Genomic DNA, 26,334 nt, shown 5'->3' on the forward strand with positions numbered 1-26,334 from the left:
TAGGCATTCGGCAGACATTTAGGCTCTGCTATGCAATGAATCGTCCGCCATCGTTACGCGATCAGTGAACTATGATTCCTGCTGCACTGTGTGCGACTGCAACTCGTACTGGATGAGCAGAGCAGACATTTACAATAGATTACAATGGTTTTATTTTGATAAAAACAGCAAAACGACAGTGGGCACCATAATGTAATGTAAATGTAGCTATGGAAAAATTCTATGCTAATTTCACCATCAATTTCCGCCATGGCGAAATAGCGAGACAGCTTTTCATCTGACGAGAAATCTCGGCACATTTTAGTCTCGCGAGATCTCGTGGCATGAGATCTTGTCACACCCCTAATAATAAGTTACAATACTTAATTATTTACTTCATGTGGCAAATATGGTGGCTACATGAGCAATGTTAGGATCATGAGAGTGCATATGCCATTAACAAAGTAAATGCTGTTTTGTTTTTTTTAGTTCACATGTACCTGAATTTAAAAAATAATAATATGAGTTGGTATGTTTTTATCTAAGGCAAAAGACACATGTGACGAATATGCACAGGGAAGCCCAGAGAGTTCAATCAGCCCTTTTAGTTCTTCACTGCCATCGATGACTCCTTCTCCTGCAGCTCTACCCGCCAGTCCTGTGACTGAAGGCGAGTATGTCCAAGACATACATAAGAACCATGATACATAACCCATCACACTCATAACTGCCACATTTTTCTGATGACTAAGGATTCATTTGCATGATCTTTAGGGTCTTACAGCTAGAATAGTAATGTATGTCATTGTTTTTGTGCATTTTGCATGCAGAGCTTAAATACTATTTTGTTGTCCTTCATGGTCTTGTGCTTGCATCGCTCTGTGCAACGACAGTCTCTTTCCTCCACAGATGACACCAAACTTCTCTTTCACCATCATGGCAATGGTGAGTCAGTTAATGGCTTTGTGTTTCTTGGCTGTTAATCATTCATAATAAGAAAATTTCAGCACTTTTTGGAGTCTGAAATCAAGTGGAAAGAGTTTGGCATGATCATAGTTTGCATTGAGTCTGCACCCCAACATATTTTTTTGTTTATTTCTTGTATATTTATATTATAATAGTGACTGATAATTCACAGCTCAGCTGACTCTGCTGTGGACCACAGTCCAATCCAATCTTGAATTAGATATACTTTTCTTAGCCCACTTGTCAGAGTTTTTGCTTTGTAATGTTTTAGTTTGACCACTAGAGGTCCCTATATAACTCTCATGTCTAATATTGTGCCTTTTGTGATCAGTGCTATTGTTTTCACATGTGCCTTGTTCTGTGCTGTATATTAAGCCGGTCTGTTTCTCTGTATCTTCCCTTGGTTATTGATGTTCCTAAGCCAGTTACTGCTGTAAGTCTGCTCTTGCTCCTGCTCCAAGAAGTTTCTTTTGTGCCTTCTGGATTGTTTCCCTGAGTTTATTTTTGCTGTTTTAAGAACAGTTTAGTTTATTTTTTGCTGTTTTTTGCTGTTTTCCTGAGTTTGTGTTGTAGAGATTGTTATTAGTGATGGCAAAATGAGGCCTCCTGAACCACTGAGACCTCGCAGCCCATTGCTTCACCCAAAGGTTCAGGGACGGATTGACAATCTGTGCGTTCTGGAAAAGTCCAGAACGGCCGTCCAACCGAGGGCCGTCGGCACAAAAAAAAAAAAAAAGTCTTATAAAGCAGTAGGCCTATTAACAGCCAACAGCAGGGGCACTAATATGATCACTTATTACGTGTAAAAAACAACAACTGAGGTAGAAGAGTCGGCCTATAGCCACTGACAGAAAGTTAGTTTTATAAGGCTGCACTTTTAAATTTGCTTACATTATATTTGAATAGCAGTGGTCTCCAACATGGCCTGTGAGTTGCCCGCTAAACACATTCTATAAATAGCCCTAACTTGCCGTCGGGGTTCCAGACTTCGAATATATGGCATAATTTTGCGACCTTTTCAACTAAACGTTTCAATTTGAACTTTTGCCTCTACAAAATTACCCAACTCTCTTTGATTGTACGCTGTCATTTGCGTTGCGTATGAGAAACATCAAATGGCAAACGCTCAAAAAGCGGAACAAAACTTATTTGATCTGAGCAGCGCATTATCAGCTCGGCCCAAAAAACAGCGATCGCGGACAAAGCAGCTGTGCGGGCTGATCTCGATCACGCGAACATTATTACACAGAGCTGCGCGATCCACTGAGAAGCATTTCAATTACCGGTAAGCGCAGAATTCTCTATCTCTATTATAAACCACAAATGACTATGTGATTTAAGCTTGTAAAAAGCCAGATGAAACGGCGCTGATATTCTCAACATATTGACGCAAAAAAAAAAAAAAAACAGGCGAAACATTGTTCCGAGAACAAACCAGCTAGAAGACATTTCACACCAAAACCTATGAATTAACTTTAGTAAAACAAACTTTTTTGGCAGAAATGTGCCTGTATTCATATTAAAAATGCTATTATATTAATACAGTCATGTATAAATGTATTAAATGTAATGCAGTAATGTTTTTGTTTAGAAGTTATGGCAGTTTATTTTTATTTATTTATTTATTTTCATTTATATTTATACTAAATGTTTGGGCTACTGTTTTGGATAACACGTACAACAGGTTTATAGAAAATCAACAAAAAAATCAATACATTTTCAGAATTTTTTTTAAACGCTTTTAAGTCTGAACCAGAATATCAAGATATTTTATTATTTCCCATATGATGGTGAAAAGTAAAAAAGCTTCACCATGTTATGTATAATAAATATTGGAGTATAACAAATAAAAATTCCTTCTAGATTATTTTATCCCTTGAGGTAGCCATTCGCACACAAAAAGGTTGGGGACCCCTGGTATATAGTAGCCTAACTATATGTTTTATAATTACAAGTTTGTGTAATTTGGGGTTTCTGTAGCCAGTGACATTTCGTTATTTGTTTTTTATGGCATTATACATTTTTTGCTTTTATTTGAAGGCTGAGGCTTCATTAATAAACACAACCCCAATAATGATTATTGGTTTTGAGATGTTACTTGCTGTGAATACCTTGTCTGATAGGCTACAGTATTGTGGCATAGTATCAGGACATCCTGGCTAGTGTCTGTCCCACACGGCTAGAGGCGAATGGCCGGATGATGGGCCTATTTGGGAGAAAGTCCAGGGCTGTTTTTTAGCCCCAGTCCGTCCCTGCAAAGGTTCATTACTCAAAGCTTCATTCAGCATTGCTCACTAGTGACACCTAGCTACTGTGCAAAGAAATAGCAGACAAATTAATTAATTTTGAACCAGTGACCTGAGCAGACATTTGTCCATTGCCTGGGTATAAAATAAAAGATTTATCTTTCTCTGTCTGTCTGTCACACACACAATTAATTAATTATTCATAAATTATTTGGATAGTGACAGTATGAACAGCAAAAGTGACACTGTGTTGAGTGCAGTGCTTATGGTGGAGGGAGTGTAATAAAGTAAACTGCAACAGAATAGTCTGGGGTGGGAAAGTAAAAAATTGTTTCTGGGGGGTTTTGTGCAGTGAACTGTTACTAGTTTTAGTACAGTGTTGTGCTTATGGGACTGGGGAATTTTTTCAAGTGTGTTGGGGTTTAGACAATTCCTCTTCTTGGACAAAACCTCTCCAGCCACAGAGGATGCAGGGGAACATAAAAATGCCAGTGCCAGCTGGTATAAATGAGGACACTGATGCTTATGTTGAGCCCAGACAGGGGAGGGTTTCCTCTTTCTTGCTGGCTCCATTACCAGGAAAATGGAAGAGGTCACAAAAAGCAAACAAATCAAAAAGGGCAATCCAAATCAAAAAGCAGTCCAGTCCAGATCCAAAAATCCAAAGCAATCCAAATAATCTTAGCTAACTAATATAACAAGACTATAATATAGCTAGGCCTACTATAATTAATAATAACAATATACTATAACTATTCTAACCTGATATAATGTAATAATATACAGCCCTAACACATATATGACACAATAACGACAATGGGAGTTCTCTAACTCTCTGACACTACTACAACTGCTTCTACTACTCCTGACAACACCCACAAGGTGGCGCGAGTTTCGAACCCCCTTTCGAAATCCGGAAGCGACACTCAGACCGAACCGATGACGTATCCACACAAACCGAGGCCTCATTTGTCATTAGTCATGTGATTTTCACGTTAACAACACAAGCCTCGAATCGCGGCTTCATCTGGCACACCCATTTTTTCTCGACACAAGCTCCGACGCCTTGGTTCAAATGTCACATCACTAATTGTTGTTTCTCCTTTGGGATTTTTGTATCCTTTTTTGGTCAGGATATTCTTCTGTTTTGTGGTTGCCTTGAAGAAAGGGATTTGTGTGCCCTTTTCCTTTTTAAAATAAACTATTTTGATTCAACGTAAAGAGAGCGTCTGACAATTGTGTTCAACACCTTCCGGTGGCTCAGTGGTGGAAAGTAAGATTTTTGCGTCAGAGACCCGAGTTTGAGTCCCGAAGAATAACCAAGCCACCACAATGAACCTAGAGACGCCTAATTCTCAAGAACTCTTGGCCACAGTTGCTCAGCATGAGTCCACAGTCCAACGCCACAAGACAGCTGAGTCAGAGACAGAGTCTTTGATGGCTAAACACTCACATGTGCTGCCTCTATACCCCTTCTGGATTCTTGAATGCTCTCTCCATTTGACTGAACCTCGCACTGCTTCACCTTCCAACTCTGGGTTGTTCCTTCCTATCACACTCACTTGGGGAGACAAAAAACGCCAACTCCAGGCCTTGCTTAATTCCGGTGCAGCCGGGAATTTCATGGAAATTTCCCTGGCCAAAAGTCTCCAGATCCCTTTTAACCCTCTGGGGTCTGAGGTGTTTTTGGGGTCCTTGAGATGTTTTGACATGCCCTGACATTTGTGCTTTTTTCAGTTGCTTATAAACATATCAATGGCAAAGGTGTAATTACACTCTATTTAGCACAAACAGGGCTACCATAATATGTGAGCAACATGTATGTACATGTTTGTATTTTGGAGAGAATAATGTTTATGCATGGTTATTGAAATAACAAAAAATGAAAGTTTCTGAAATAAGGCCTTTAATGTGAGTATACACAAAAATAATGGACACTTAACAGGATCGAATGATGTATAACACTTGTATGTAAGATCAAAATTGAGTCTCTTTTGCACTGATAAGAAATAAAGTGAGCAGATCACGCCGGCGTGATTGCCGACCCCAGGGGGTTAATCCCCTTCCTGCCCCCCTTAAAGAGACAGCCTTGGATGGAAGACTGTTAGCTCCTGGGAAAGTAACCCACCTCACATCTCTTCTTTGTCTCTTCACTAACCAGTACCAGAAGAGAATGTGCTTTCACCTAATACATTCTTCAGAGTTCCCTGCTATCCTCGGTCCCCCCTGGCTCCTCCAGCATAATCCGCACTTAGACTGGTCCACTGGCGCAGTTCTCAGTTGGGGTTCCACCTGTCAGACCACATGCTTGGCCCAGAACTCCCCTGATCCTGTTCTCGAGTCCCAGGAACCCATAGATTTGTCTCAAGTCCCTACTCAGTACCACCACTTCAAGGCCGTGTTCAGCAAAAGGAAGGCCACTTCCTTACCTCCTTACTTCCTTACCAATTGTGTTCAACACCTTCCAGTGGCTCAGTGGTGGAAAGTAAGACTTTCGCGTCAGAGACCCTATGACTGCGCCATTGAGCTACTTCCTGGAACCTGTCCTCCCAGAGGTTGTATATTCTCTTTGTCTTCCCCCGTACAAACTGTTATGGACAAGTACATCGACGAAGCCCTTGCGGCAGGGCTTATCCGCCCATCCACTTCCCCGGCTAGAGCTGGATTCTTCTTCGTTGGAAAAAAGGAAGGCGGACTTCGGCCATGTATTGATCACAGGGGCCTTAATAAGATCACAGTTGGAAACCGCTATCCCTTGCTGCTAATGGCCACTGTTGTGGCAAAAACAATAATTAAACAATCATCATCACTGCATAAGAGACACCAAGAATCAAATTGTATTTTAAAAGATATTTATTCTCTTGCAAGAGGCTTAGTCACAAAATCACAGCAGCTACCCCGTGACGTGAGCAAGACCTGACACCCAGCCCAGGAAATTCCCTTCTTATACTCCTTCTTCAAGGTCTTTCCTCTGTAGTTTTACACTCACCCAGCATGGCCACATCTAGCTGATTTAGAATAGAATGACCCCTCTAACCCCCCTTGGCTAAATTATCTTCCATACCTAAAGAGTTAAAGGTTCTTAACCAATTGTCTTACTGTGTGTGTCTTGCTTACGCCAGGTGCACAAACATACATAAATTCCAGAAGAGAAACGAATGCTTAAAACCACACAATGTCTAAGAAAGTTAATGAAAAAAAAAGTAAAATATCAGTTTTTTCTACAACAGCCACTGCCTTCGAAATTCTGCAAAAAGCCTCCTTGCACTAAGCTCGATTTGCGCAATGCCTACCATCTTGTGCGCATCAGACAAGGAGATGAATGGAAGACTGCCTTCAACACGTTACACGTTATAACACTTAGTTATGCCTTTCGGTCTCACTAATGCTCCTGCAGTCTTTCAAGCCCTCATTAAACCTTAGGGGTCTAAGGTGTTTTGGGGTCCTTGAGATGTTTTGACATGCCCTGACATTTGTGCTTTTTTCAGTTGCTTATAAACATATTAATGGCAAAGGTGTAATTACACTCTATTCAGCACTAACAGGGCTACCATAATATGTGAGCAATATGTATGTACATGTTTGCAATATTGAGAGAATAATGTTTATGCATGGATATTGAAAAAACAAAAAAATAAAGTTTTTGAAAAACGGCCACAAAACACATACTAAATATGTGTCCACAAGTCAAATAAAATCATCCTGCATACTCATTCACATAAAACAATACATTGATTTAAATTTTGTAAGACACTTTTTGAGTAGAAAGGCAATATGCGTGGGGGCGTGAATGATCATGAATAATGCTGTGATTCACACCTGAGAAGATCATAACCTGCATAATGAGCCGCATAATGAGCTTTTCAGTCAGGTATGTCACTGAGAGGGTACCACAAGAAAGAATTCGAGGACAAAAGAAATATATATATATACAGTAGGTAGTCAACCAGAATGCCTATTACCGCTGCGCTAGCTGCCACAGCAAAGTCACTGCGGCAAAAATAAACCAGTCGCATTTCAAAGTCGTTCACGGAGCGACCGCCAGGTGGCGCAAAGGGACATTTTGCAAAACAGTTGCAATTGCTGCATTTTGAAATGTAAGTGGGGCTAATGTCAATTAACAGTAAGGATGAAATACTACAACTATGGTAATTTATGGTAAATTACTACAACTATGGTAATAAGCCTACAACAAACATGAAAAATAAAAAAAGAGCTATTGACATTTGCTGTAATATAATGAAACAACCTAATATTTGGTGGAGTTTAAACTGCATGTTATAGTAATAGGCTAATTTTATTATTAAATAAAAAATGACAATTTGGTGAATGTTGTTTAAACAAACGAAACATACATACGTATTATTTTAACGAACAGTGAATTTGTAGGCTCTGTTTATTTAAAAAAAAAAATACACACACAACATATTGTAAAAAAAAAAAAAAAAACTTTTTTCATTATTTCAACAAGAATGAGACTGATTAAATATAAAAATAAACAAACAAAACAAAATAGATAAAACAAACTTTTAGAACAAAAATAATAATAATAATAAAATAGCCTATGCTTATTAGGCTGCAAAATAATTGGTTAAATTTAACAAAAGCAAAAATTAAATATGTAATAGTAAATTTTAAACCGAATAGAACAAACTTTTAGAAGAGAAAAATAGAATCAAAAGTTAAAAATAGAGACTACAACAATATAGCCTGTGTTTCATATTGTGTAGACGTTGGTGGGCAATAGAAGCCTATTCCTCGGGGAGCAGTGCAATAATAAACAAACAAAAAAATACACCAAAAGACCATCATAGGCCTATTGCAGTCAGTGAAAATAAATTAGGTGCAATGACGCTGATTATTTTTACCATTCTGTTGAGGAATGAGACGAATGAAGACCGCTTCTCTCTCCTTCTTCTGGGCTTTCTAGTAAATTTGTGTTCTAGTGGTAGAACTTAGGTTTCAATGATTTAGATGACACGGGTTCAAATCCCAAACAAACTTGTGCAACTGTTTTTTTTTTTATTATTATTAATGCAAAGAAATTTGTCTAGTTCTAAAACTGTCACACCATATAGTTTTTTTTTTTTTTTTTTTATATATTATTTAAAATATTTATAAATATTATTAATATTTACATTTGTATAATAATTTCAATTGTAAATTTAAAAGCAGTTCTGTTAAAAACAACAACAACAAAAAACTTAATGGGGTTCCCTATACAGAAAGGGCCCTATCTTGCACCCAGTGCAATTTACTTTGTACACCGACGCATGTATCAGTCCTATTTTGCACCCGCGCACAGCGGATTGTTCCCTCCACAGACGCACGTCGGTAAATTAGGGAATGAACTTGCGCTCCCGGGGGGGCGGTTCAGCGAAAAGAGGAGGCGTGTTCCGGCGTTAACGTTCCCTGGTGCTATTTTGCAGGTTTAAAAAACAATTCCGCCAATTCTGGCGCGTTGCGCATGTTATTCATATGCTATTTTAAGGGTGCATGCTTGGCCATAATCAATGTAGCGTGTGCACAACGCGCATACACTTTGATTATCTCATCTACACAGAAGCAGCAGTTTTCATTTTTGCAAATCATACATTATTACAAGGAATATATATAATAGCAAGCCGCCATGGAACAAGCGCGCCTGCTCTTAAAGGGAATGGTTTATTTCACGTTACGCCCAAACCACACCTATGAATAATGAAGCTACTTCAGACCAACCCATTTTAGATTTGCGTCGGGCGCAAGAGTAATTTATCCCGCCAGTATAATAGCAACAGCGCCCAAGACCCACCCACAAAGTTACATGTGTTTCGCACTTGATACTTGCGTTTCAGATCGTTAAAATAGGGCCCCTTATTTCAATAGAGAATAGAGATTGCGCGCAGTGAGGGAGACAAATGAAACTTGCTAAAAAGAGATCCAGCACGTCCTCGAGAGAGAGAGGCAAAGAAAAACGTCCAATATTAATTTATGTTGCTTTGTACAATTTTTAATTGTACACAGCAAAGCTGTAATTTCGCAAGAATAAGATTCTGTATTTCTCATTTTGCATCGCACATGGAAACGCTAAACTCGACTTGTTTTAAATAAATAACTGTCCCGACTCTTTATTTAAACCTTGATATGTGTGATGGGGTTTTAAACTGAATTAATTTTAGTGTTCTTCTACATTTTCATTGGTTTTTATATTGAAAGCAATACCATTTAGTTAGTCTGTTATTTTTTGTAGAAGTCAACAAAGTCAGTCTTTTTTCTGATTTGTTCAATGTATGGATCTGTTTTGAAAATCTGTTTGCTATGGCTGGGTATCACTGTCAGTCATCTCAATTTTGTGAATGATTCACAAAACAATAATTTAGCAGATTAAAGACAAGCTTCATCACCTTAATTTTCTGGTGCGATCAGCCGATAATCTCCTTCAAAAGCACCTTCGGGTTTTGTCGTCGTGGAGCGCAACAGAGGCTCTACTGGAATGTAGCAAATTTATGTTGTAATGTACCATCATTATTAAACAAAACGCTTGACTTTAATAATATGTTACCTATTTAAGCATCAAGAACGGTAAAACATAAATGCTGTCAGCCAACATCCATGGCCTAATAATTCTTAGGATCCCCATACACAAACATGTCTCCAATGACCCAATACATTCTGTGTATGACATGCTGTAGGCCTATAAGCTTCAGTGTTATCGTCTAAATGCCTATTAATAAAAATAACAGACAATGAATAACAAAGCTCCGAAAAGTGTTTCGAATCAATAAATGAACATTTCAGAATTTTTTTTTTTGACAAATATCCTATTAAACTATAAACAAAATTATGAGGATAGTAGAGTTGAGATTCGAACTCAGAGCGCTTGAACCACCGTGATTCACAAGTTGAAGCATTGACCATACAGCTATCACCTGAATTCTGTTTAATGAGTATGAGCTTAACGTCTTATGCTTATGCAAAGCCTCATTGATGTGACATTTTTCTATTGCAATGTTTTATGTTGAAATGTTTTCATTATTTATTAAAGAAAATTATGCTAATCATAACAACCCACTGTAGCCTACGCTTATTTAAATATTAATTAATACTAAACAAAAATGCTGCCGACTAACATCGGTTAGCAAGTCCTGACAATGTTTTAATTTTACGATAATTTAGTTTAATTTATTTCACTGTTATGTTTCAGTACCAAAATCTAGTCCTACTTACAAATTAAAATAACACGAAGTATAAGACACATAACCTTGACATGCATAGCCTTTCTAAATTAGCCCATAGAAAAACTGGGCACACAATGTTAACGTTTAGCTACTTTTTACCTACTTTGCTTAAATTTGCTGCAATAATAGAAGCCTACATTTGTTTCAGTTCTAAATTTGTACTGTAATTTCAGTATTGGGGACAGAGGTGTAAAAAGTACTCAAAAATGTTACTCAAGTGAAAGTACAAGTACTGAGGGAAAATTTTACTCAATTAAAAGTAAAAGTATCTGGCCAGAATCGTACTCGAGTAAAAGTAAAAAAGTACCACATTAAAATTGTACTTGAGTATTAAAGAAGTAAAAGTAACAGCAATAATGTAAACTAGAGATTCTTGTTTAAGCTTTTAATCTCTAAAATCATGAAGTGAATGAACCACATACAAGGTTTTATCCTGCTTTAGAACTGTTTGTATTTAATTGTATTTATTTATCAAACTATAAGACTACTATCTAATGCCAGTATGCAACATTTTTTAAACAATCCACTAAACATGCTTTTACCACTAAAAGAAAAGAATTCGCTAAGGTACGGCCACGGGTACTCTTGATCCTGTGGCTGATTTTGGACTGTGTTCGCAGCTGAATCACGTTCTTCCTCCATTTTCTTCCACTGATTGACCATAGACAGTATAAGAAATGGACACAGCGACCCCATAGATTTCAACAGAGAAAAGTGAAGCAAATTAGAAGCACTCACTTCCTGATGGCTGAGCGTACTGCGCAGACTCAAACTGAGCTTGATGGCGTAGATGTGACGTGAGCAACCTGTCTGACCGTTGTAAGTCTTCTAGTAGCTGTGCCAAGAGAAATCTAACTTGCAGAAAACAGAGAGTGTGAGTAGGAGCTGTCCATGAGCTAGGAGCAGGAGCAACTTTATGACTCTCTATGGGCTTCTCCCTTGACTTTATGCCTCCACGTCCCCCCAATTGACTGTGAGCTTCTCCTCCTGTCTATACGGTAATTTCCAGAGAGTCGCGTGGTTATGATGCAATTGTTAGCCTATTTTTACAAAAACTGCTTCTAAGGGGCCATAATGTAAGATACAAGGTAATGGAGCCTTTTATACATTTTCGTGTTTCTTTAGAAATAAATAATGGACAAATGGAGTCTTTAAACGTCTCAGATGTAAAGTTATTCGCTGTCAAAGTGATGCCAAAATGAATGGGAGTCAATGGAATGCTAACAGCAGGTGATGGCTCGTTAGCCAATGGCGGCCCCCGGGGGTGGTACGCTTTTAGGCTGCTGGATTGACCCATAGACAGTATATAAACTGGACACAGCAACCCCATTGGATTCAACGGAGACAAGTAAAGTCAATTAGAAGCACTCACTTCCTGGGGGTCGAGCGTACTGCGCAGACTCAAACTGAGCTTGACGACGTAGATGTGACGTGAGCAACCCGTCTGTCTTCTAGTAGCTGTGCCGAGAGAAATCTGAATCATTCCCTTCCGAAACTCGCAGAGACGGAGAGTGTGAGTAGGAGCTGTCCAAGAGCTAGGAGCAGGAGAAACTTTTGCTAAGTATTCTGATTAATTATTTTGTCATTTTGCCTCCACGTCCCCCCGATTGCCCGCGAGCTTCTCCTCCTGTCCATACGGTAATCTCTCTACTGTGCGACAGAGAGTCGCGTGGTTATGACGCAATCGTTAGCCTATTTTTACAAAAACTGCTTCTACGGGGCCATAACATAAGATACAAGGTAATGGAGCCTTTTATACATTTTCTTGTTTCTTTAGAAATAAATAGTGGACAAATGGAGTCTTTAAACGCCTCAGATGTAAAGTTATTCGCTGTCAAAGTGACGCCAAAATGAATGGGAGTCAATGGGATGCTAACAGCAGGTGATGGTCCGCTAATCAATGGTGGCGTCCGGGGAGGCTTCAATAAAATATGAAACAGTGCCCCCCTGGATTGACCCCCTGTGATTGACTGTTATAATTTCTCTCATTTCCAGGTCAAGGTGCTGTGCGTTGTGGTAATAGATGCGACATGATGTCACTTCCAAATGACCAATGAACATGTCTGACCAATTTGGTGAAATGTGAAACCGAATCTCATTGGCAGAATAAATGACATTTAAATTAAACAGCATCAGCACAATTCAATTGGTTTGGTAATAGCAAGGGAAAATAGAATGAAGTGATCTCCAAAAAATAAGTACTTTTTGACTATAAATAGAATTGTAAGGAGTAAAAAGTACTTTTTTTTCTTAAAAAATGTAATTAAGTAAAAGTAAAAGTACTGATTTTTAATTGTACTCAAGTAAAGTAAAAATCCCCAAAAATAATACTTAAGTACAGTAATCAAGTAAAATTACTCAAGTATTTTACACCTCTGATTGGGGATTATGAATTGGTTTAACTACAATGTTTCACTTGTAGTACACAGTCATACCTGGAAACAAATCTTGTTCAAATAGGCTATATGAGCCATTCTACAGAATTGGTTCAAAGTTAGAGTTGAAAACATCTTGAAAATGTTTTCTTTTTCCACAAATTTTGTATGCATGCTAATTGTATAATATCCAGGGTAAATATTTCTAATAATTGTGCAGTTAATTCTCATACTGTATTTTCATAAAGTTTTGGAATATTTATCCCCTCCCTGTCACGGGTTGTGAGTGCAGGCAGACGAAGACGTAAGGCTGAAGGCTCCAATGTAAGAGTTTAATCACAGATATACTTCCAAAGGTACAGACAGGCAGGGTAAACACTCAAAACACGAGTATACGACGACAACTACAGACAAAGACTAACTGAACAAGCATGACAAGGCGGAGCAGACGGAGCAGGTGGCCAGGGCGGAGCAGGCTGTGCAGGCGGCCAGGGTGGAGCAGGCAGTGCAGGCGGCCAGGGCGGATCAGGCTGTGCAGGCGGCCAGGGCGGATCAGGCTGTGCAGGCGGCCAGGGCGCAGCCGATGGAGGGAGGAGCCTTGGGGGAGGCAGGACTGACGACTCTAGGGGGCCGACTGACGGAGGCGAGGCAGGTGGTTGAGGAGACCAGGGTGGAGCCAATGGAGGGAGGAGCCATGGTGGAGGCAGGGCTGACGACTCCAGGAGGCCGACTGACGGAGGAGAGGCAGGGCGATGCTCTCCTCTGTCTCCCGTAGAGCCGACGAGACAGGGCGATGCTGAGGGTGCCAAGGTGAAGACGGAGGGAGTGAGGAGCCCAACAGAGCTAGAGGGATGGATGGACGAGGCGAAGCCAGAGGAAAGAAGTCTCGAGGCGAGGGCAGGGCGAGGAATGACCAAGGCAGAACCGGGGGGGACGAGTGAGCCTAGCGGAGCTGGTGGGCTGATGGGCCACGGAGGAGGTGAGGGAGGTAGGAGCCACGGTGGAGGTAATGTACTGGCAGGCTGAAGCAGAGTCCAAGTAGAGGAGGTCGGAGGCGGAGACCGGGGATCCACAGACCCTGGTGGAGTTGGTGGAAGGCAGACCCATGGCGACTCCACCTCCTCAAAGGTGGATAGAGGAGCAGAGGGGCTGACAGGCAGTGGAGGAGGAAAGGTAGAGAGGAGGCATATGGGAGGAGGTGGGAGAGGGAGGCTGGGTGGGAATTCAGGCTCTGAGGTTGTAAGAGGCGAAACAGACTCTGGGCTGGACGGGACCAGCGGTAAAAGCTCAGGGCTGGACGGGACCAGCGGTGAAGGCTCAGCGGGCATGACGTCCACAGTCTCTGACTCGGCGGGCATTACGTATACAGTCTCTGGCTCGGCGGGCATTACGTGTACAGTCTCTAGCTCGGCAGGCATTACGTGATGCGCAGGCTCGGCAGGACTGACGTGAAGTGCAGGCTCTGCAGGACTGACGTGAAGTGCAGGCTCGGTGGCGGCCATCTTGTCCGGAGACACAGGCTGGGTGGCGGCCATCTTGTCCGGCTCGGCGGCGGCCATCTTGTCCGGAGACACTGGCTCGGCAGTGGCCATCTTGTCTTTATTTTTGAGAAAACATCACATGCTATATATTTAACATATGAGCAGAAATTGGCGAACAGAAGCTTATTTGGTGTGGCGGTAGTCTATTTTATAGTAAAAACTTTATAATCTATCCAGAACTAATCAACGAAATCTTCTCTAAAGATTCATATTTCGTCTGTAACTGTAAATGTGCTTAACAAATAAATGTTGATTGATTGATTGCAACATATCGTTTTTATGATATATTATATAGGGCATATAAATGTTAATTTGCAGTTTAATATGTTGCTTATACAAAGACATTTTATTTAAACATATTTCAATCGATTTTTACTCATCTCAGTATAGCAATATAATTTGGGCAAAGCTAAACTAGTAGATGTGTTTATGTTTATGTGAAAATAGCATGTTGGAAGTGCCTGTAGTAAACAACAGCAGGCACCTGTGTCATTCATTCACACATAGACACACGGTTCATATTTAAAGTTTCATATTTAAGTCTTTTTGCAGTTTACATACACTATATCATGATTAGAACAAAGCACTTAAGAAAAAAGAACTTACTATTCACAATCCTCAGCTGGGTCTGTTGCTCCTCGAAATAAAACTGAAACCAGCACTTCTGAGGTAAATTCTTCCAGGATTATTATTACTATTATGCTATTATTATTCCTCACAGCGTCACAAAACGATGTAAAGTACATTAATCTGATTAAACTTGATGTTGACAGGTTTGCATGGATTGCCTCAGATCATTTGCCATTGAATAGTGTGCGCCATGAGAACGACTGACATCTCTCTCTTTTCATACAGATTACATAAATTGTATAAATTAGATAATTTAATAGCAGACACTTAAATGATTATAAAGATAAATTGCTCTTGCCTGTGTGACTAGTATTCACTGAGTTTTGTTTAAGTTTAGAGACGTGCTCCAGAAAAAAAGTTCATGGAGACGGAGATGCAGAAAGCATACCCTGTTTATTTTGTTTATTTTACAAAAGCATAATGTTTTGTTTCGATTGTAAGTGGACACATAATAAAGTAGACATTGTACAGTTTATTTTTTCATATTTCTTAAGTCTTGTATGACCATAAATGACAGAGTATTTTAAGTCTATTTTGCTGCTATGTGAAAAAAATCCAGCAAAACGCGCCGGCCCGTTTGTCAACCCCAGAGGGTTAATGTTCTCAGAGCTATGCTCAACCAATTTGTGTTCGTCTACTTGGATGACATCTTCATTTTCCCGAGTTCCCTCCAAGAGCATGTGAAACACGCCAGCAAGGTTCTCAAATGCCTTCTTGACAACCATCTTTATGTCAGACCTGAGAAATGTGAGTTTCATGTGACCCAAAATACAAATGGACCCTCAAAAGGTGCAAGCAGTTGTGAATTGGCCCTCCCCTTCGTCAGTAAAGGAAGTACAACGTTTCCTCAGCTTTGCACATTTTTTCGCTAATTCATCCTGAACTTTAGTACTGTAGCGGCTCCTTTATCTTCCCTCACTAAGGGGAACACAGCTTTTGCTGGGGAACTGAAGCAGAGTAGTTCTTGAACAAACTGAAAAGACGTTTTACCTCTGCACCTATTCTTATTCTCCCAAACCCAGATATTCCCTTCCCATCGTTGAGGTTGATGCCTCGGACGTAGTACAACAAGCTGTGCCCTTGTGCATTCCTTTCCCACTGCCTTACAACAACTGAGAGGAATTATCATGTAGGGGATCTAGAGTTACTGGAAGTAAAGCTAGTGCTTGAAGGCATTGGCTTGAGGAGGCCAAACACCCATTCCAAGTGCAGACCACAAAAACCTGGAATACATTCAGCAAGCTAAGTGATTCAACCCCTGCCTGGAATGTTGGTCCTTATTCTTCAACCGATTTCAGTTCATCTTATCCTACCGCCCAGGCTCTAAGAACCTAAAGCCTGATGTATTGTCCCAAATATATGTAAACACTCCTCAAGAAGATTCTATTACACCACCTATCCCCAGTTCCAAGATTATAGCTCATATCAGGTGGGAGCTGGAAAGTACTGTAAGACAATCCCAAGCCCAAGAACCTGACCCAAGAGGAGGGCCAGCCAACTGTCTGTTTGTTCTGAAAGCCGTCCGCTCCTAGATCCTCCAGTGGGGGCACTCCTCGCGCCTCCCTTGTCATCCTGGCACTTCTCACACCCTTGAGTTCCTCCAGAGACGCTTTTGGTGGCCAGCTATCAAGGAGGATGTCACATCATTTGTAAATGCCTGTCCCACGTGCAACCAAGGTAAAGTCTCTCACCGTTCACCCCAGGGGCTTTTGCACCCTCTTTCCATACCACATAGACCTTGGTTTCATCTTTCCATGGATTTTATCACTGGACTTCCGCTATTACAGGGCAACATCACTATCATAGTCATAGTTGATAGATTCTCCAAGGCTGCCCGATTTATTCCCTTGCCTAAACTACCCACTGCAAAAGAGGTTATAAACCATGTCTTTCGAGTCTTCGGCATCCTACAAGACATTATCTCTGACTGAGGGACCCAATTTTCCTCCTGATTCTGGCAGGCATTTTGTCAATCTCTGGGTTCTATGGTGAGTCTATCTTCAAGGTTTGTCCCGGAGTCCAATGGGCAAATGAAGAGGCTTAACCAAGATCTTGAGACTACCCTGAGGTGTATGGTGGCTAACAACCCATCCTCTTGGTCTTCCTTCATTGTGTGGGTGGAATATGCTCACAACATCCTTCGCCCCTCTGCTACAGGCATGTCCCCCCCATAGAACGCTCATGTCTAATATTGTGCCTTTGATAATCAGTGCTATTGTTTTCACATGTGCCTTGTTCTGTGCTGTGTATTTAAGCTGGTCTGTTTCTCTGTATCTTCGCTTGGTTATTGATGTTCCTAAGCCAGTTCCTAAGAGTCTGGTCTTGCTCCAAGAAGTTTCTTTTGTGTCATTTTAATTGTTTCCCTGAGTTTATTTTTGCTGTTTTAGGAGCCTTTTTTCCTGAGTTTTTTTTTTGGAGATTTGTTTCTCTTTGTTCCTTGTTTTTAGATTCTTTTTGGTCAGGATATTCTTCTGTTTTTGTGGTTGCCTTGAAGAAAGGGATTTTTGTGCCCTTTTCCCTTTTTTTTTATAAACTCTTTTGATTCAATCTAAAAAGAGCGTCAGACTATTGGGTTCAACATCTCTCTGTGGCTTAGTGGAAAGCAGTGAGACTTTCACACCACATACCTCAGTTCGAGTCCTGGTGCTGACGCCACTGGCTATTATTATTATAATTATTATTTTTTATTTATTTTTTTGGCTTAAATTGAGTGGAAAAAATGGTCTAAACAGAGTAAATGTGAGTGGAAAAATAAGATGTTCAAAGTGGTCCTTGAAGGAAAGATAAGACATGAGGGTGACATCTGCAATGATTCACAGTCTCCACGCCACAAAATGCCTCCATCGAACACACAAACACACCAGGGGCGGGGTTCCAGAAAGCAAGATTTACTTAACGTCACATATACCATGAACTCTCGGTTGATTAACTACTTCTACTGCTTCTTTCTTCTTTTGTTTCAAAAGAATCACGATTTACATTCTTAGAACATACTGCCCCCTACTGGGCGGTTTTGCTCTTTTTTTAATCTTTCATTAATTGGTTCTTTATTACTGTGAACAATGAAACATATGCATTTTATTATAGAAATACATTATATAGATATCGATAGATAGATAGATAGATAGATTGATATTATTAGATATTGTATATATAAAACCTTTTGAATGCATATCTACGATGTACAATACAATAAAGAGAATACAATAAAAATAAATCAATTTGAGTAAAAAAATATTGCTTTATGTTATGTTATAATATGCAACTATCAAACATTACACAGGTAGATCTTTACCTGCCAAGGCATTGGTGTCTTCTACTTGGCTGCAGGGTCATCAGCCGGGTACCATCGCTCATTGACGTTTCATCCCTTTAAACCCGGAACGCCTCCTGATGGTGAGGCAGTGACAGGTCTCCCTGTCACCCTCTGCAGTATGCCTCTGTACTAGGTGGTGCCCCAACACATATCCTTCCTCTTTAGCCAGAGCCAAAAGCTACTCTTCTCTGCTTCCTCAGCCAGATCTTTGAGGGCCTTTCAAAGGCTTACTTCAGACACTCCCAGATCTCTCATGAAGTGGAGAGCTGATGTCCCCACAAAGCCGCGGCATCCCACCTCTACCGGGTACATGGTGGTTCTTCATCCAGCGTTTGTGCACTCAGCTGCAAGATCTGCGTATTTCAGCCTCTTCCTCTCCCATGCAGCCTCCAACCCTGCCTCCCACGGAATGGTTAACTCAACAAGGAGTACCGCTTTGGAGCTGCTGGACCACATCACAATATCTGGACGCAGTCTTGTGTTGGTGATCTCGGTGGGAAACTGGAGCTTCCTGCCAAGGTCGACTTTCATACTGCAGTCCTGCAGTGGTACTCCCGGAGTGGCGCTTATACCCCCTCCACCTTTTTGAATGTGTGGAGTGCCATCTGCTTGCTTCCTGCCTCTGTCCCTCCAGGATCTCTGCCAGCCTTTTCAAGACCTGGTCAAGCTGCCATCTGTAGCAACCTTAGGAGAGTATCATCTTGCAGACTGACAAGATATCTTGGAGGTTTGCACCCAGGGTGTTACAAAGAAAGCAGCATTCCTCCTTGCTAAGCCACAAGTGCAGGTTCTGTGGACAGGGAAGAATGTCGCACGTTGTCCTAATCAAAAAACGAAGCCTTGCCTGAGGGATCTTCCATTGGTCTGCCAAGCTGATGTTTCTGGCAACCACATGTTGTCCATTCCCCTGGCATCCCTCAGCTACAGCCTTGACCTTTTGACGCTCATTCTCCATGTTTGTTACCTTGGCAACGACCAGCTCATTCCTCTCATTTCTGCTGGCCTTTGACCAGAATTTTGGGACTTCTCCACGGCCAAGGCCTGCCCTTCCTGCTTGAACTCTGCCGATTATCTCTTTTTGCTGCAGCCTGCTTATTGCCTGGTCAACCTCAGCATGGGCTTTCCATTTACGGCCAGTGTGGATCTGGACTTCGGCATTCCTCACTGACTGATCAGTGGACTCCTTCATCTCCATCACAAGCCTAGATTTCTCCTGTTTGTAACCCATGGTGATTGACTGTAAGGGCATCTGGAGCATGTTTCTTCCGAAGAGACCAGTTTCAGACAGGCATTGCGGCAATCCCAGCCATAATCGGATGAACGAGTTGGCTTTTCCATCCATCCTGCTTACCGGGGTATGTTGCATAAGGTCTCGGTTACGTATGTAACGAATGGAGATGTACGTCGGACTGACCGACAAAATTGGGGATCGCTTTAAGAGACCAATCTACTTCGAGTGTAACAAAACGAGTGATAAAAAAATGCAAAAATTCACAAAAATGCGATGATTGCATTAGCTGCTCTGCCTCGCAGCGCGAGCATATAATGAGCAGAGAAAAGAGAATGACAGAGAAAAGCTAGGGCTGAGTCTGCCTCCTCCGAAGGCAGCACTTGCAGGTTCACCACCTGGTCCCGGAAGGGAGTGGTAGGAACCTTGGGCACACATCCAGGCTGGGTCTCAAGATGACGTGAGAGTCGGCCAGCCCGCATTCCAGGCACGATTCGTCGACAGAAAATGCGTGCAGGTTCCCTACCCTCTTGATGGAGGCAAAAGCAAGCAGGATAACTATTTTCATAGACAGGATTTTTAAGTTGGCTGCCTGCAATGGCTCAAAGGGAGGTCTATGCAGTGCCGTCAGCACCAGAGGTGGGCGAGGCGGATCCCTCAAGAACCTGACGATCAGGTCGTGCTTACCCAAGGATTTTCTGTCAACTGCATTCTGCTCTTGAGTGTATCCAAGCAGTTCAACACTGACCGGACACATTCCTCTGTGAGTCTGGTGGACCGAGTCCAGCTCCATACCGAGAAAATAGAAACTCTGCACAAGAGTTTGCTCTTTTTCCAGTTGACCCGAAGACTTTGTACTTATATGCTCGACCCTCGAACGCAAAGCACAGAACGGCCTGCCACGGGAGGATAGAGACATGAAAGTATGCGTCTTTATGGTCAATCGCTGCAACCAATCTCGGGGACGGACGCATTCGAAAAAATGGCTTGACGTCACAGTAGAGCTGGCTGTGGCAGAGTTTGTTTGTTTTTTCGCAGGGGACTGACACCCATGGTGATGAACAGACTGAGGAGCAGCCCTCGAGTGACTCTGGTAGCACATCGGGGCAAGCTCTTGGTTATCTCAGCCTGCTTCTGACCTGCGGAGAACCGCTGGACACAGTCTCCAACAGTGTTGCCAAAAAGGCCACCTCGTGAGATGGGAGCATCGAGAAAGCGAACTTTGGCGATGTCTTGCACCTCTGCAAGGTTTAGCCAGGGGGCACTTCTGGTCCACCATGGTGGACATCGTCTGGCCGAGGCCTTCCCCTCCATCCTCCCCACCACCACCAGGATGGTCCCTTCCCATACCTCACAGGGGGTCGGCTGCGCCCCGCCTTTGTCTTCAGGCAGGAAATGCAGAGTCCGGACCCTCAGATTGCGAGCTACGGACGGGGCCTCCTCCAAAGAACTTTATATCATAATATTGCTTGCTGGGCTGTTAATAAATGTATAATTGTTACAGTATTTATTCTCCCGAGTCTTTCTGGTAGAACTACCCTCGTGCATTATGAGTGTTTTGGCTTGCCACCGACTTGCAGGGTGGCCATCACATGCAGGGAAGAGGCGGTCTGCAGTAGCACAGCCACCCCGTCACTGAGGGTAGTGAGAGAGGAAAAACTTTTTCTGCAGATTTAGGCATGTTTGGATTGCCACATTGGCGCCAATATGCTTCCATACTGCCAAAGTTTTTCACACACATCCAGGGAAAAGGGCACGGGGGCAGGGCAAGGCGATTATGCATCGCACTGTGCCCCCAGAGTAGCCTAGCATGGCATGGCTGTCAAGTCTGAATCTGATTCAGCATGAGCACACACCATTATAGTGGGAAGCTCAGCATCATCTTCACTTCCAGAGCGTAACGGCCCTCTCTCCAATGCAGTGATTGTCGTAGTGCCAATGTTGGGGTACCAATCGAGGAAATGACTTCTCAAAGATCTTAGATGCCAGAAATATTAGACTTTATTTCACAAGCAAAGTCTGAACGCCCCTCTGCAGAAAGACGCTCCCATTCTGCGTCCAGCTTCCTACATACAGTATATACCTGAATCCTTGTCCCAAAGATGGTAATACATGAGGGTAATACATTCTATAGGTATTTTGAGAAATAGTTTTGTACCATGTGACATTACTGAAATAGAATTCTCTGCTGCAACAACACATTCTGGTCTCAGTTTTCTAAGTCAATTCAAAGACACTTCAGAAAGGATATAATAGTGTACACATCTATAGTTAAATTGCTTATTTTTTAAATAATAAAATCTTCAACACGATCGACATCTGATCCTCCCCTAGAGCCCTGAATGAAATGCTAGGTCCCTCATGAGAAGGACCAGCAATCCCATCCAGAAGCTAACAGGCATGTGAGACCGTGAACGTGGCCATCAAACTCGATGGCACATGGCACGCTGAGCGCTCAAGCCTTTATGAGAAAGGTTACACGAACAACATGCCGATGAACCATGAATATGAACCGCCCATGAACGCAGTCTCAGCATTTTTGCAATGCGATAGAGGACCAGTGATCGTGGAGGTCAAATGAGGATAGGAAATGACCTCATCCAGAAACGCATGGTTTGAATGACATCTTGAAAAAGACGAAGTATCAAACCGTGTATGCTCTTTCAGGAAACTGCTCTTTTTGGTGCTGAGCACACAGGGTATGATTTAATCAGCATACTCTTTGAAGGCGCAACGTTCTGGAGAGCTCTTAAAATAGCTGTTTTGTCAGCTCTCTGTGAGATCGCGGCCAGCGAGGTCTTCGCTGTTATGCAACACCAGCTTTGAAGAGGCGTTCTCCTGAAGAAGCAGACTCGTTTTCTTTTTTTTGAAGATTAAATACTCCCAGATAAGATTGCAGAGCAGGATCAGTACAACCGCTTGGCTCCAAAGCGAAAAGCAAATATGCGACGCACCTCTGCTCATTATATGCTCACGCTGCGAGGCAGAGCAGCTGATGCAATTATTGCATGCCAATGTGCATTGGCTCGTTTTGTTACACTCGAAGTAGATTGGTCTCTTAAAGCAATGCCCAATTCTGTCGGTCAATCCGATGTCCGATGTACATCAAACTTGACTGACTGAAAGGGAACCTGCTTTACTCCCCAGTAAACCTGTGTTATTATTGTTAACTAAAGCTAATTAAAAAAAAAAAAAAAATACTGTTAATTGAAATAAAGCTGAAACAACAAAAAAACAAATTTTAGATGAAAACTTAAAAAACTTAAAAAAGTTAGAAATGTTGCCTTGGCAACTACCTAACAAGTTAAAGTTGGAGTATTATAATCACTAAACTGAAATAAAAATAAATTAAAGCTAAATAATAATAAGAATGTCACATAACAAAATTAGGTAACACTTTATTTTAAAGCATTCTTTTTTCATGGTCCATGTAGTTACTATAATAATAACTTCTAAAATAAATTAATAAAATGATAAATAATTATATTTACATAATATACAGTGCTGGTCAGAATTATTTGCCCCCTTGGTAAATATGATCAAAGATGGCTGTAAAAAATAAATCTGCATTGTTAATCCTTTTGATATTTTATTAAAAATAGCAAAAATCTAACCTTTCATTGAAGTAAAATAATTGAAATTTGGGGGGAAATCACAATATGAAATAAATGTTTTTCTCCAAAACACGTTGGGAACACTTTTTTGCCCCCTTTTATTAAATACTTTTTGCAACCTCCTTTTTCGAAGATAACAGCTCTGGGTCTTCTCCTATAATGCCTGAGTTTGGAGGACACCTGACAAGAGATCAGAGATTATTCCTCCATACAGAATCTCTCCAGATCCTTCAGATTCCCAGATCCATGTTGGCACTTCTTCTCTTCACTTCAGCCCACTCATTTTCTATAGGGTTCAGGTCTGGGGACTAGGATGGCCATTGCAGATGCTTGGTTTTGTGCTCAGTGATCCATTTTTGTTTTGAGTTTGATGTTTGTTTTTGGATCACTGTCCTGTTGGAAGATCCAAACATGGCCCATTATAAGACTTCTAGCAGAGGTTGTCAGGTTTTGATTTTTTATCTGTTGGTATTTGACCGAATCCATGATGTCCAGGACCTGTGGCAGAAAGTTAGGCCCACAACATTAAAGATACAGCAGAGTATTTCATTTTACACATGGGGTACTTTTTCATCCCTGTGTGCACTAAACCCATCTTAAGTGTTTGCTGCCAAAAATGCATTTTTTTTTTTTGCTCACAATGGAGGCTGTTGCATTTCACCAGCAGAAGCCAGCAACAGTGATAAAACCTGAAAAATCTAATGTCCATTATATTTAAGTATGAGATGAAGAAAAACAATGAAAAGAAGAAAAACAAGTAGCGATTAATAAACAAAATATTGTTGTCTGGTGTCAGTATAAAGCCCAAGACCATTAAAATAATAACAAAAAAACTTTCTTAGTGCACTATTAAGGTATACTGTTTGCAGCTGTTTTTATAAGTTCAATTTGAATGCAGCCTCTGCGTCAGATTAAAATGCTGCTTGGTGCTGCACTGATATAGACTTCATGATTTTGCTTGTGGTTCACCATATATATGAATCATCCATCTGTCTTATGTGCTCTCTGTGTTCATTTAAACTTTTGCACATCTACGTTTTTGAATAAATTTTTTTTTGTATTTTTCGAACTGAAAATAACCACTTTGTGTTCCTGTTTATCATTGCTTCACTTTCTTTTAAACTTTCAGGTGAGGAAGAGGCACCAGAACACACAGCTATCATTGCAGGTGTAGTTGCAGCTCTGGTTCTACTGGTGTTCTTGACCCTCTTGGCTGTCTACTACATTAACACACATCCAACTGTTGCTCCTCCTATTTACCTCATGCAGGTAAGCACAAATCCATCCATCCATCCATCGCTTTTACTTTTCTCTCTAGATCAACTCATCATTTAAAATTAAATAAAATTGATTTTTGTTATGCTGTTGTGTTGTCTCTTATTCACAGCGTCGCACCAATAACTATTGGCCCTCCATGAAGTTTCGGAATCAAGGATGCCATTCCAGCTATGCTGAGGTTGATCTTGGGGGTTATGAGAAAGAGGGCTTCATTGAGGCGGAGCAATGCTGAGAAGGCATGAACTAAAGAAAGATTTTTTTTTTTTTTTTTTGTGATTTTAAGAACAAGACAAAGGTACAATGAGAAGCTGTCATTGTTAAGAGATCACTTGAGACTGTCATTAATGTTTTGTGAGCTTTTCTCTGTCTCCCTACAGTTGGCAGCCACCCTGCAGCATCTTTTATGCTGTTTGTTTATGGTAAAATAAGGTTTATTTGTTCTAAGAAGTAGTAATTGTAAAGAAGATGAGATTGTGACCAGCAAATCTGCTAACTTCACTCCGTGAGAATGGGATGTGTGTTAAAATTATTGAAAGTTAATGTACAATACAGCATTTCTTTATAGATTTTTTTTATTATTATTTTAAAATATATATTTTGTGATTTATAATTAGTTGTGTTCAGTGAATACAAATATGCAAAATACTCAGTTAGCCACATCAACTTGACAACACTTTAACTGAAATAGCTTATTCTACTATTAGTGATATGTCTTACCACACACTTTTTTGAGTTTTTCCCTGCCATTCAGTCATAAAACAGGAAATCAATTTGCACATTAAAAATATTTATGGAATGCGCAAATTAACTTTCAACTCAAATTAACTTAATCAAATTAATTTTGCTGTCTGCCAAAGCTATCAGTGAAGATGTAAAGTAAAACATGTTTCCTGCTGAACAAATGGTCAGACATTAGATTTATCTAGGTTTATCTAATTGATTTTCAGTGCATTAAATACCATTGCATTGTTGCATTTTGAACATACAGTATGCTTATTATAAAACAATAAAAAGGATGTTTTGGGGGGAAAAAAATTGATGTTTTCTTTTGATTAACTTGCTTGCTCATCTGTTCAGAAATGTAATCAGATCTGCAGCACTAAGATGGTAAAGAGTGACACCTGCAGCCATTGTCAATAGTATTATAAATAGGTATGCATATATGTAACCTAAATTGAAGTAACTACAGTATGACCCTGGTCGAGTGTATATTTCTTTATATTTCTTTTAATAAGATACAGTACATGGTATGTGTTTTTTTCTGACTTACTTTAAGAATGTGAACCCCTTTTAATCCCTTCCCATAAGGCGGTTCGTGAATATGAGCAAACAATATTCATGAATGATGGTTAAGCATTTTTTCATTTGCTACAGTTTGAGCTGACTCACAAATGTGCTTGACTACAACAACTCTTCCTCTTCTCAACATGGACTGGGTGTTCCCGGGGGCGTGGTTTATGTAAATTTTAGGGTTGGTGATGTCACTAACCCTGGAGGAATGTCGTGTAGTCTCTACCAGCTGTTTGTTGTAGTCCTTAAAAAACTATTTCTTTAAAGGGGTCATATAATGGTACATGCACTTTTACAAGTTGATTGTACTGAAATGTGTGTTGGCAGTGCCTGTACACAACCATCATAAAATGATAAAAATTCATCCAGTGTTTTTTTTTTAATCTTCTTATATGTTTTCCCCCATCTCAAATCAAGCCGTTCGACCGTGTGACGTCACACGGTTGGACGCCCCTCCCACGATTGTTGATTGACAGCAGCGTTTCAACACAGACCCGCCCTCGCTCGTGAGCGAGCTGTCAATCATAGTCTGCGCGGACCGGCGCGGTCATTGTTGATACGCTGGAGCACTGTCTATGAGCAGAATGGCGTCTAAGCGATTGTGGTGTTCTGTTCTTGGGTGTAATAACGAACACAGCAGTCATTTTGATG

At 40.9% G+C, this 26,334-nt stretch overlaps 1 protein-coding gene across 1 annotated transcript; it reads left to right on the forward strand.

Moving 5' to 3' along the window:
- Positions 1–510: 510 nt before the first annotated feature.
- On the forward strand, positions 511–25,947 carry plxdc1 (plexin domain containing 1; the record flags this gene model as incomplete). Its single annotated transcript, XM_084434583.1, has 4 exons — positions 511–649; positions 889–924; positions 24,245–24,384; positions 24,503–25,947. The coding sequence occupies 4 exons, from the start codon at positions 511–513 to the stop codon at positions 24,623–24,625; spliced, it is 438 nt and encodes a 145-aa protein (XP_084290709.1). The 3' UTR covers positions 24,626–25,947.
- Positions 25,948–26,334: the final 387 nt, after the last annotated feature.

The sequence above is a fragment of the Rutilus rutilus genome, assembly GCF_951802725.1.
Source record: "Rutilus rutilus genome assembly, chromosome: 16".
Classification (NCBI taxonomy): Eukaryota; Metazoa; Chordata; class Actinopteri; order Cypriniformes; family Leuciscidae; genus Rutilus; species Rutilus rutilus.